This window comes from Argopecten irradians, chromosome 9 (assembly GCF_041381155.1).
Source record: "Argopecten irradians isolate NY chromosome 9, Ai_NY, whole genome shotgun sequence".
NCBI lineage: Eukaryota > Metazoa > Mollusca > Bivalvia > Pectinida > Pectinidae > Argopecten > Argopecten irradians.
Genome location: NC_091142.1, coordinates 28,419,962 through 28,433,837, shown reverse-complemented (window position 1 = coordinate 28,433,837; position 13,876 = coordinate 28,419,962). Strand labels below are relative to the sequence as shown.

At 35.3% G+C, this 13,876-nt stretch overlaps 2 protein-coding genes across 3 annotated transcripts in view; one reads left to right on the top strand and one right to left on the bottom strand.

Annotated features, from left to right (window-relative positions):
• The window catches only part of LOC138331965 (dentin sialophosphoprotein-like), a 29,741-nt gene that overhangs the window by 4,816 nt on the left and 11,049 nt on the right, over positions 1–13,876 (top strand). For both annotated transcript variants that reach the window (XM_069279869.1, XM_069279868.1), the window contains exons 9-14: positions 4–150; positions 1,736–1,874; positions 2,509–2,676; positions 4,310–4,402; positions 4,917–4,982; positions 6,602–6,670. In XM_069279869.1, the coding sequence (XP_069135970.1) occupies positions 4–150; positions 1,736–1,874; positions 2,509–2,676; positions 4,310–4,402; positions 4,917–4,982; positions 6,602–6,670 (682 nt within the window). The remainder of the gene's footprint in view (positions 1–3; positions 151–1,735; positions 1,875–2,508; positions 2,677–4,309; positions 4,403–4,916; positions 4,983–6,601; positions 6,671–13,876) is intronic.
• LOC138331963 (histone-lysine N-methyltransferase SETD1B-A-like) overlaps positions 1–13,876 on the bottom strand; it is a 38,723-nt gene that overhangs the window by 22,224 nt on the left and 2,623 nt on the right. The gene's annotated exons all lie outside the window — the stretch shown is intronic.

The window sequence follows — 13,876 nt, the reverse complement described above, 5'->3', positions numbered from 1 at the left end:
TAGAAAATCACACAAACCGGAGCAGTCTGCCAGGAGGCTGTGTAACTTGGTATGTTATGTGACAGAGGATAAGCCAAGCTTCCGACTCGATGCTCTCCTACAGATGTCCAAGGTTCACACAAATATAGACCTATTGCTGCCTTTAGTTAGGTATGTACACGTTTTGTTTTCCATGAGATTGTGTTCACTTCTCAGGTTTTACATTGCTTCTATCAGATACCTGTTTGATCAGCAGTATGGGGTTTGTTCCTATGGCTAATATGAACCTCCATTAACTGGTATTTCTCAAACTTTTCACCAAAATAAAAAAAAAACTTGAAGTTTCTAGTTACCACATTTAAGCTAGAATTCATGAGTTGAAGTTTCTAGTTACCACATTTAAGCTAGAATTAATGAGTTGAAGTTTCTAGTTAGGCCAAAAAAAATTAATTCGTAGGTTCTCAGGCCCGCGCGCATATCATTTTTAAGCCCCGCATTGCTGATTTTATTGTAAAAGTGAAAAAACAAAAAAGGGTATGCGTGGACCAAAATTCCGGAAAAAATGTTCATATCAGTTTTTTTGTACGATTTAGACAGCACATCTTAAAAATGCTTGTCTGCATTCACACTACGAGTATTCCAAGCGCCAACGTGATCTTGATTGGCAAACGCACGAGGTTGCTCTCGTAAAAAAGTGTCCGTCTCCGGCTTTTTTAGCAGTTTTAGACGGCACATCTTTTAAACGTTTGTCTGCAATACTAGTGAATGAATGTTCCAAGCGCCAAAGTGATATGCAAAACACGACATTGTGATACGATCGTGTGGTAATGTCGCTGGTATCTGTCCACATTCGGCACGGTTCCACGGTCGTACTGCCATGGAACATTATCGGTGGATTCTCCGATGCTTGTACTTTGACCGAACGGTTCCAATCAATGAAGGAGGGCACATAAGGACCCCAAGATTGGACTTTTCCCGAGAAACTGATGCTGAACAAAATGATGACGTCAATCGGTCAGAGCAAAGTGTCTGGATTCGATCAAGTAATGATGAACATGAAGGTTGGGGAGACTGTCACAGCATTCCGCCGTTACATGCGATATGACATTATTGATGGTGCATGCACCCAAACGAAACCTGAATACCGTGATCATGGCGAAACGGGTGATAGTGGGAACCGTAAACGAAATGCTTTTGATTTGCATTTCGCGGCCGCTTGGAAACTGTCATTACCGGAGCCCTACCCCGAGGATACCACCGTCTTCAACAACAAATGTGTTGTATTTAACAAGGTGTTGATAATTTGCTGTTACAAAATCCTTTTGAATTGAAACTTTGGTGAATTTTGCCTCCTATTCTGTTGGGAAATTAAAAAAAAAAAAAAAAAAAATCCCTTGTCTCTTTTTTCTACAATAAACAAGAGAAAAAAAAGCCCTCCCTCCCTCATCTATTTTCAGAAAAAGTGGCCTGAGAACCAACATTTAATTTTGTTTGGCCTTGCCTCATTTAAGCAAGAATTAATGAGTTGAAGTTTTAGTTACCACATTTAAGCTAGAATTCATTAGAGTTGAAGTTTCTAGTTACCACATTTAAGCTAGAATTCGTGAGTTGAAGTTTCTAGTTACCTTATTTAAGCTAGAATTCGTGAGTTGAAGTTTCTAGTTACCACATCTAAGCTAGAATTAATGAGTGCTTTGTATGATACTACATGTACCTACGAAATAATCAGTCGATAAGTATTTGTCTTTGTTACTAGGAGGACATTTGAGCTGAAGCCTGTGACTGGGGACTTTCAACACTACCTCAAATATGTGTTGGCTTTACGAACTGTCTGTGATTTCACCGAGGAATCCAATACGGAGGACAATTGCGAGATCAACTCTCTCAAACGCCAGGTCATTTTCGTGTTCATTCTCGTAAAAATTATTCATTCTTTCTCTCTTTTCTGATAAAAAGTATTCATTCTTTCTCTCTATTCTGGTAAAAATTATTCATTCTTTCTCTCTTTTCTGATAAAAAGTATTCATTCTTTCTGTATTCTGGTAACAAGTATTCATTCGTTCACCCTATCCCATTACCGTGTTTGCTGTAATTAATATCCAGGGGGCTTTTAAAAGTTGATAAAGGATAGCGTTTTTTAGGTAAAGAAAATGGATTTACAAAATCCATTTTCGTTACCTAAAAACGCTACTAAAGAAAGTCACTTGTATTTTAACTCTTTCTGCATTTATGACACTTTAATCTGTCGCAGTAAACATACCTAAGTTTCTTTCCTTTGATACACATTATTACAATTTTGTACATCGTGACTCACACATAGACTTGCAAGTTAATGTTATATGGGATACAATGCCGATATTATAAGCATTACATGTTGTAAAACATGTTAAATGATTGACATGGAGGTTTTATATAACCTCAAATATGAGGAGGGGCACTTACAGGGGGAGGGCAATAATTACAGCGAATACAGTACTTTACTTTCTTTATCAGGGGAGTAATATTAAAGTACTATCATATTTCCTACAGACCCGTAAGATTGTGCCCGCACCCAAAAATTTTCTGGATTGGCTTGAAAATCGCAGTGAGGAAATCCTAGATGAAATGCCAGTTGAAGATAAGCGCTTTAAAGGGTCCAATGTCACCAAATTCATCCTAGATGAGGCTGAGGATAATCTGCTGTCACTGCTAACTGATGTAAGTTCATACTTCTGTAAATTTAATATTTTCTTCTATAAATTTCATATTTTTACAAGAAAAAATATTGTGTTATTTGTATTAATAGAGTTCAAATGCAAATTCAAATCTTTCACAAACAATTTTTATATGAATGCATGACTGTTAGTAAGAGCCCTTCATCTTGCAGAAATGTGTTGAAAATAACAAAGATGCAAAGTATATGGTATACGTGAAAATAAAATGGTTTAAAAAAGCTAATCCTTAAACCAGCAAACTCCTTAATGAATAGTTGTTATTTTTGTCTCATAAATATAATAAATTTGTCAAATCAAAATTCGTCATGATAAACAAAGAATGCAGATTTCTGATTAAAATGTAATTGCATGTATAGAATATAGAATCATAAACATTTAATTTTATTTTAAACAAAATTTCATCTCAGCAAATTAGTTTTAAAATGAAAATAGAGAAATTTAGTAGCCGAGAGAGAAAATAGGTTTACAGTACATATTAAAAAATTTATGGTTCTGTTGTAGCTACAGTCAAACCTCGATGTATCGAAGTTGAAGGGACCGTCAGAAAAACTTCGAAACATCGAGACTTCGAATTATTCGTGGTTGAAATTAGACCGATGTTTTTTTTACCATGACCAACTGTGGTAGTTGTATACATGTCGTCTCCGTTCCGTAAACTTTATAATCATTGTACCACAAGCAAAACAAAATAAAAACGAAGTATGCAATTAATCACATTTATTGCTATCGTTAGCAATTTTAGAATCTACAAAAACGTAGATTGTAGATTCTAAAAGATCGATATTCTTGGTTTGATTTAGGAGAAACTAATTGCTATCGTCAGCAATACATACGTATATTATAAACAAGACTTACGTGTACTAGGCCTAACTCATGTACAAGTGTTCGTTTGGTGACTATTTAAGCGATGGTTAATATTACGGAATGAATATAAAAACGAAAACACGTTGTAAAAACGATACTAAAAAGGAGGAACCGAAAGCGCTACAACACCTACAAAATACTTCGATTTAGAATGATCGATTTGCTCCAGTATTTATGCCAAAGTTGTGCAATGTAACAGTTTTGAGTATGGGTTACTAATAATGTGGCTTGCTATTTACTGTTCTACAAACCGCTACCAATGGCGGCGGCGAACATAAAAAAACGACTAACTGTATCTTTGCCATACTAATGATTTAATAACGCAGCTTGTAAAAACAAAGCACCGGGTATCGGCCTGATTAGTGATATTAATTATCTTGATGATATCAAGCTAGCAACACAAGCTGTCATAATCCCTAATGTCCGGCGAAGGGCCGTCGCGAGACAGCTAGGTGTGACAGCATGCCGCGGGGTATCGGCGAACACCTGATCTGTACAGGTAAATTTTTATTCGAATCATCGAGTGTCCGTTACCTATGATTCTATAACAAATGGTCCTTGAAAAAAGTTCGATACATCGAGAAATTCGATTCATAAAACTTCGATTCATACATGGGTTAGTTAGTAATGTTATATAGTGAAGAAATTCGGGACCAGACAAAAAGTTCGATACAGCGAGAAATTCGATTCATCGAAGTTCGAATCATCGAGGTTTGACTGTACTTCATAATGGCAAAATGTTTCTATTTCAGACGTTGACACATTTTGATGAGGAAACAGAAGATGACGATTCCAAACAGGAGAAAAAGTCTGCAAAAAGGAAGAAAAGAAAAATGGAAGCCAAGGTTAATATTTTATTTCATGTCATTTATGCAACTGAGGCTTATTAATCATGTACAAATGTACCAATAGCTGATAGAGATTTGAATCAGATATTATTTATTTATGTGAAAAGCAATGTAAAGCAGTACACAAACAGTTTGATGCATTGTTGCACCACTTAAAAAAAAGACACTGTGTGTGCAAATTAATGTAAGTAAATAATTAATAACCCCACAAATAAAGGGGGGAAAATAGGGAAAGCGCATGTAACTTAGAGGCGCCAAAAAGTGAAATTTTGATATAAGTACCAATCTTTTATGGTCTTGTTGAGAGGATTTCATACTGTTGTCATGGGCTATGGAATGTTTCCGCTCAAGAACCATCTCGTCACAAGACATTAGTATGAGGCAATAATGTGTTTTCAATAACGAATTATGGTTTGATGTATCACTTTTGATCTTTCATAAAAGGTAACCTGTATGATTTCTGGTAATAGCATAGCAAAGTTATACAACTTTTATTTTTGTTGATTTGTAGATGAACGGACATGAAAGTAGATCAGATTCTGACTTGTTCTTCCTTGACATTGGCGGTACTAAGCAGGTAAGGGATTACAAACAGCTGTTCCATTTAGTGGAAGGTTCTGGTTGGTCGCCACTGGTACAAACCTGATGTTCTATTAAATAGAATGTGATGTTTCGTTGGTTCTTCTGGCATGTCTCGTTTGCAGGTTACAACTTAGAACCGATATGGCAACTTTAGAAAGAAGGTTAAGTCACTTTGTAGGGATTGAGACTAGACTACTCGTGTAACATTTGTACATAAAAAGAACAAAATACTGTCATGTTCATATTGATATCCACCATGCTTGATAATGTATGCTTAGAAAAGTGCAGGTGTATGTAAGACAGTGTATATGTATGTAAGACAGTACAGGTATAAGACAGTAAGTATGATGTAAGATAGTAGTATTAAGGGGTATGTACAGATGTAAGACAGTACAGGTGTATATAAGAAAGTGCAGGTGTATGTAAGACAGTACAGGTGTATGTAAGACAGTGTAGGTGTATGTAAGAAAGTACAGGTGTATGTAAGACAGTACAGGTGTATGTAAGACAGTACAGGTGTATGTAAGACAGTACAGGTGTATGTAAGACAGTACAGGTGTATGTAAGACAGTACAGGTGTATGTAAGACAGTACAGGTGTATGTAAGACAGTACAGGTGTATGTAAGACAGTGTAGGTGTATGTAAGACAGTACAGGTGTATGTAAGACAGTACAGGTGTATGTAAGACAGTACAGGTGTATGTAAGACAGTACAGGTGTATGTAAGACAGTGTGTGGTAGTGTGTAAGACAGTACAGGTGTTGTAGACAGTGTGTAAGACAGTTCGGTGTGTGTAAGACAGTACAGGTGTGTGTAAGACAGTACAGGTGTATGTAAGACAGTACAGGTGTATGTAAGACAGTACAGGTGTATGTAAGACAGTACAGGTGTATGTTAGACAGTTTGGTGTGTGTAAGACAGTACAGGTGTGTGTAAGACAGTACAGGTGTATGTAAGACAGTACAGGTGTGTGTAAGACAGTGTAGGTGTATGTAAGACAGTACAGGTGTATGTTAAGACAGTACAGGTGTGTGTTAGACAGTTCTGGTGTGTGTAAGACAGTACAGTGTGTGTAAGAGAGCACAGGTGTATGTTAGACAGTACAGGTGTATGTAAGACAGTACAGGTGTATGTAAGACAGTACAGGTGTATGTAAGACAGTGTAGGTGTATGTAAGAAAGTACAGGTGTATGTAAGACAGTACAGGTGTATGTAAGACAGTACAGGTGTATGTAAGACAGTACAGGTGTGTGTAAGACAGTACAGGTGTGTGTAAGACAGTACAGGTGTGTGTAAGACAGTACAGGTGTATGTAAGACAGTGTAAGTGTATGTATGAAATTGCAAGTGTATATAAGGCGGTACAGGTGTATGTAAGACAGTGTAGGTGTATGTAAGAAATTGCAAGTGTATATAAGGCGGTACAGGTGTGTGTAAGACAGTGCTGGTGTGTGTGCATGGCAAAAAATAATTAAAAGATGCATGAGAGAGATTAATTTAATTGATTTAAAAACATAAAACAGAGGTGGGTAAAATGGTGACACTATCATTATGTCTTAAGGAGTTATGAATCAGTGTTTTTGGAAAGTTTACATGGCCTTTTGATGACTTGTAGATGGAGGATAAAGAAGAAAATGTACCTGACACTGAACTTTTCTTCCTTGACAAAGGAGACCAAATCAAGGTAGGTTTAATTACTTAAGCATCAATGTCACTAAATTTAAAGGTAGGTTTCACCCAATGAAATATTAAGTTTACGAAATTGAAATTTATAATCTTCAGATCATTTTCGATGCATACAGCGAACAATATGGGTGGTCAGTTGCCTAGCTTGACCAGGAAAATACTCCTCTAAAAATAGAGCAAAGTCAAGCTTTACATAGAACATGACGTATTTTTTTCCAAAACAAAGGCCGCATTAACGAGCGGAAGCGTGCAACAAAATGTCAGATAGAAGTGACAGTCTTCCCAAGGCATGTTTTTCGAAGTACGATGGATTGTTTGTACATGTCATATAATCTAAAACACTTCAAGTTACTTACATATGTTCGCTAGCTTAGTACATCAAACATATATGTAGTTAGTCTGCCGCTCTATGTGCGTAGGCACATGTGTTGAAATTTAACTCACCACGTGTGCAACACAGTCCAAACAGAATCCGGGCGAGTTCCGCTTGAGATGTTGCTTCTGTTTCTTCTATTGCTACATGCCATCTATGAGTTTCATTCCCTAGATATATATCCTAGGGTGCTACCGATTCCATTCTAATTTCATACTCTTTGATGGCGATTCGGATACATTTTTTTCTCACACGCTTTCGTTCAACCATTTTGTTTACTTTTAGTGGGTAACAATATGCATGTGCAAAGGTTCGACAACACAATCCATAGCAGCTTCATTTGCATACATTCCTGTCAGCCCGACGATTGTAATAAATCAAGGATTTCCTTCAATTTTGTATTCAAGACACATTTGTTCCATCTCATACGCATTAAGAAATTAAATTGAGGTAATTTTAATATGTTTTTTCACATTTTCTTCCGTTTATCAGATTTTACAAAAAAATATTTATTTTTGTTGGGCGAAACCTACCTTTAAGTTTCATCGGGGTATGAAAGAAATTTTGTTTGCAAACTGTGAATCACACACATAAGTTTGCAAACAAAATCTATGCAAATTTATTTTGCACTACTGTATACTTTGACTACTGGTGTATTGTATCAATAGTCAGATGATCATTTAGTAGGAGGATAGTCCTTTTTAAGGGGGAGTCTGTTCACATGAATTACCTCCCCTTAACTGATAATTATTTTGACAAGCAATCATCATTTATTTATTTTCATTACTTTTCAAAACTGTTTTTTATTTAATTTTTATTTTTGAAATGATAATTCCTGAATTAAAAATTTAAGTTTAAAAGTTATGATTTGTTCAGATTGAATTTTTTTAATCACCAAAATTTACAGAACTTTGTTTTTGTAATTTAATTTTGTAATTAATCTATATATTATCTTTCATCAAGTAATACATTTTGGGTTTACCAGTGATGGTAAAAAAAATATTTTTGTCAGACCTTACCGGGTCTTATGAATTCTTTAATCAGATAATAATTACTAATTACGAGCTTTTAACTAGAAGAATGTTACCTACTCTTCAATATTAGTTACTTTTCACAAATGTCCTTGTGGACTATTGTGGACTTTTGCTTCTATTGATTAAAGTATAATAAACATATAATTTGGCTTAGTCTATCGATGGTTAAGTTATTCATGACTGACGTAATAAGCTGTGTTGGAAAACATATATTCTATAGTCAAAGTATTTGATACTCTGTTATATACAATTCAATCCCCTATTTGCATATTGCATAGTTATCTGCCCTTGCAGATAGGTATTGATTGTGACGTCATGTGTTTGAGAGCGTAATGTCATACGTTTCAGAGAAAAAGACGTGAATTGTGCTCACAAAATAATGACGTAACAATCGATACCTACCCGTAAGGGAGCTTACTCTGTAATATGCAAAGACGGAATATATATATATGACTCAAGTTAAATATATGTACTTTCAAACCTTAACTTGTACCTTTTTTTAATTATAAGTGTATCATTTGTGGCTGGATATCAATCCAATTTTGCTGATTTGGTTTAATATCTTTACAGGTCATTAGACCCAAATGGTCAGGATGATCTTTAGTTAACATGCTTCGTCTGTCATCGTACAGCATCCGCATGTCGCTGCCTGTAAATTTTTCTTTCAAACAACTTCTTCTCAATAACAGAATGACCCAGGATACTGATAAGCTAAAATTATTTTCACAAATTTCAATTTTCATACATTTTTCCTATCACAGTAGTATTGAGGACCTAATCCAAAAAGCAAAAAAAAAAAATGTAATTAGTAGGAGGTTAGGCCTGTATTTTTGCTAAATTGACCAGGGCTCAGTTGTTCAAACGATGGGTAGGCTAATCACAGTTTAACAATTAAAATTTCCAAATCAAGATAATATACCAGGTAATTTCTTGACAAACAGACTTAACAATAATTTATGAAATTCTAAAGTATTTAATTTTTCACTTACTTGCTTCTTTTAGAGAGGATATAATCACAGTTTTTGTGAAAAATGAGAATTAGAAAAGTCACCAATCAATTGATTGAGCTTATCACCTTTTGTAAAACCAGGTCAAGACCATTAATTTTTTAAGGGGTGTCTGTCTCGCCATGAATTACGTCCCCTGATTTGATAATTATTTTGAAAAATAACTATCATTATTTAATTTCAATTACTTTTCAAAACTGTTTTTTATTAATGTTTATTTTTAGCCCACCATCATCAGATGGTGGGCTTTTCAAATCACCTTTCGTCTGTGGTCCGTGGTCCGTTTGTCCTTCCTTCCGTCCGTCCATCCGTCCGTCCGTTAACAATTCTTGTTACCACTATTTCTCAAAAAGTACTGAAGGGATCTTTCTCAAATTTCATACGTAGGTTCCCCTAGGACCCTAGTTGTGCATATTGCATTTTGGGACCGATCGGTGAACAAGATGGCCGACAGGCAGCTATCTTGGATTTTGATAGTTAAAGTTTAGTTAAAGTTTGTTACCGCTATTTCTCAAAAAGTACTGAAGGGATCTTTCTCAAATTTCATATATAGGTTCCCCTAGGGCCTTAGTTGTGCATGTTGCATTTTGGGACCGATCGGTGAACAAAATGGCCGACAAGTGGCCATCTTGGATTTTGATAGTTAAAGTTTGTTACCGCTATTTCTCAAAAAGTACTGAAGGGATCTTTCTCAAATTTCATATACAGTTTCCCCTAGGACCCTAGTTGTGCATATTGCATTTTGGGACCAATCGGTGAACAAGATGGCCGACAGGCGGCCATCTTGGATTTTGAAAGTTAAAATTTGTTACCGCTACTTCTCAAAAGTACTGAAGGGATCTTTCTCAAATTTCATATAAGTTTCCCCTAGGACCCTAGTTGTGCATATTGCATTTTTGGACCGATCGGTGAACAAGATGGCCGACAGGCGGCCATCTTGGATTTTGATAGTTAAAGTTTGTTTTTGCTATTTCTCAAAAGTACTGAAGGGATCTTTCTCAAATTCCATATATAGGTTCCCCTAGGGCCCTAGTTGTGCATATTGCATATTTTTGGACCGATCGGTATAACAAGATGACAACGACCATCTTGGATTTTGATAGTTAAAGTTTGTAATTGCTATTTCTCAGACTGAAGGGATCCTCAAATTCCATGGTTTCCCCTTGTACCCTAGTTGTGCATAGTACCTTTAAAGTTTTGATTACCGAAACTTTGTATGTCTATTAAAACATATATCAGTTTGATATTCATAAAATAGTAAAATTAATGAAATCAATCTTCACATTCTTTTTGAAGGGATTTTTTTTCTATGACTCCTCCTCCTTGAGTTCGAGTGTTGACGTCATCTGAGGGACAATCAACTAGCGGAAGCCGGTGTGCCGATCGCGGAACTCTCAACATGCATGTGGATTTTAGCCACAGGTCTAGGTCTGGAGAAAAATATAGTTATATTCCGACTTATTGGGTAGCATGTTTATCCCCTACATAATGACACATTATTGACGTCATAACCTATAAAATGACGTCACTATATGTAAATGATGATGTCATTAATGTCGAGTACATATCATGTAGAGTATCATGTGGGGTTAAACATAAGGTCATTTTTCACGAATGAATAAGTATTACTTTCCTATTCAGTCCACCCTGGAGTAATACGACTGTGCATGTATGTAATTTATAGTTTACACATAAAATTAACCGGGGAGTTTTGATATACATACTGGTAATTTTATGTGCAAAATAAGATTGTAGTGAAAATGGACAATTATTGCGGCCCACCTCCTTAGACCTACGTTTTGATGAAAAAAATCATCTGTTACAAACATACGCGCATGATAAAAGAAAAAACAAAGGGTCCTCCTGCACAGTTTTCATACTTCCTATTAGAGATTCTACTACATGTATGTAAAAAAATGTGTATAAGTCTTAGCAAGACAATTAATTCATTATTACATTTCTTTTTACATGTACTTTGAGTTACACAACAATGTGCCGATGGTGTGAAGCCGGTATGTTCAGATCGAGCAGGGTTGCATAATGATATGACGACATTCACAATTTTATCAGTATATAAATGCAGGTAATTTAAAATCGAAAAATTACAATGTTAAGAACGCTTTAAAATCATCATAATACATCGTAAAACTCGTCACAGCCATTGTGAATAGTATGCTCGCCAATTTCGCCCGCAATTTGCATACTCATTAATTTCCTGTTATATTCTTGATAGTACACTTGCGTATATGTAGAATACAATTTTTATCGATTTTTTTTTATCTAGACCCCTAAATCGTCTCATAATGGTCAATAGGCTATCTAGCGTGTCCATATTGATACAAACTAATTCTCAAATCCCTGTGGACTGTTCGTATACTTTTGAAATTTTCCAAAACTGCGCATGGTTAGATAATACATATGAAGCGGTCTTGTAAATGATTTGTCTTTTTATAAGAAATAGGTTGTTATCATGGCCCTGTGTTAGTTGAACTATTAAACGTGCATATCTTGTCCACGATGTACATGTCATGCATATTTGGCCATTGTATCTAGTATCTATGTTTTGTCCCATCTTTTTTTTATCGGTCGTGCGTGCATTATTTACTACTGTACATGTTATTCTATTTTCGTAACACGGAAAGCCCCGAAATTTTGTTGAATAAATCCTTAAAACTTATTACAGAACTTTAAAAAATACAATAAGCCTATAATATGTGTTCTGTGCGGCGTGTTCTGAAGGATTTCCAAATAGGAAATACGAGGGTATGTGGTAGCATACATACCATGAGGCAGGAAGGGGTTACGTTTGTCGTGGTATGATAGGGTGTTTAGAAAAGGGTATGTCAGGGTCTATCTTTATAATATGCATGTTATTTTATATGTACATGTTAGCATTATGTAGTGTCCATTCTTTGTTTTGGGTCTCAAAATTTGTTTTCTGTAAACTTTGTTATTTCTTCTTGTTGGATATTATACTTTAAAGTGTATGTTTAGGAGTTTTTTATCATTTTATCAGACCAAATAGTTCAACCGCAACCTCATCCTATATCATGAGTTGGACACACACGGATCACGATGTCAAAAAAAAATATTAAGAATTTTTTGACCCCTAAAGAACATAAACAATTTTATAGCCCAGAATATAACGATTAGAATGAGTAAACGATCGTTTTTATTATATCAGGGTATGTTATAGATTGTATAAAATACATACGGATACATTTACACTTATCAATATAGCAACTACACGTAGCGCGACTGTTTTATATATTTATAATCGCCAATACCGCAACACTGTCCCATTGAATTTCCCGGCTCTTGTCACAGCTGTTGGTCTCAGATGACGTCAGGAATCTGCGGCCACCTGGTGATATAAGGGGCGATAAGCGATGCGATCGTTCTAGACAAGGGTGTTTATGGACTTCGTTTCAAGCACATTTTATTGAAATTACGTCAAATACAACCTGTATTTTTTGTTGGAAATCATAAAGTGCATCACAATAAACAAATATCAACACAAAAATAGCATATTTAAAATCTGTTTTTATCACCTTTAAGGACTGATCCATAATGCCTTTCGGGACTGATCTGTAAACAAAATGGCCAACCGGCAGCCATCTTAGATTTCATTGTTGTAGTTTGTTACCACTATTTCTTAGAAAGTACTATAGCGATCTGTCTCAAATTTTATATGTCGTGTGTTTTGAAAAAGTTTGAAAAGCAGGGAAAAGATCCCTCTTTCCATTGTCAGACATAGATCATTCTTTGGTGGGCGCCAAGATCCCTCTGGGATCTCTTGTTGAAATAATAATTCTAGTATAAAAAATTAAAGTTTGAAAGATAGGATTTGTTCAGAATGAATTTTTTTACTAGACAAAATTTACAGAACTTTTGTTTTTTGATTGAATTTTCAAATATATTTATTGATTATCTTCTTATACATATTGAACACTTTAGGTTTACCAGTGATGGTAAACAAATTTTTATCAGACCTTGCAGGTCCTATCAATTCTTCGAACAAGAATATAGATACTTACTAAAATTTTACCTACTTGATCAATATCAGTTACTTTTCACAAATGTCCTTGAGAATTATTGTGGACTCCTGCTTCTATTGATAAAAACAGAGCACTCCACATAATCGAATAACGGTTATTTGAATATTCCGGTTATTTGCATAAAATTCTGCGGTCCCGATTTTTTCCTTCTTAAAGTTCTTTATCTTTGTTTTTCAACTCCGTGTATTTGCATAGACTTTCACATGACCTCCGGTTATTTGAATAAAATATTTGGAAAATTCTGAAAATAAAATAGAATATTTTTCAATTTTGCAATATATTTTTAGCGAAATTCGCCGCTATATGTTTCAAGATACTTCGCTTTTACTAGAAATCATTATGGTGACAGATTAACGTTATTGTATGGCTTGTTATTTTATGCATGAATCTGCAAAGGTATTCGACGCTGTTACGATTTACACCAGCAGCGGTTGATCATAACTTTAGTATAATCACTGACTCAAACATCTAATTAAAGCATTTGCACTTTCAAATATGTTCATTTATTAACGTAACGTACCTTAGTTCGCGCTCAGTTGGAGAAACCATGCTTCCTTACAACAATCGCCATTCATGAGTAGTCTCGTTCAACCAGAGTCTTGTTGACTACGACAGACATGTGCGAATCAAGCGTCTTGTTGAACTAGACATCAAAGCATGCAAAGTCAGCGTGCAATGACCACCGCAAGTTTCGTACAGTATGTAGGATACAAAGATACTTGCTACGTTGTT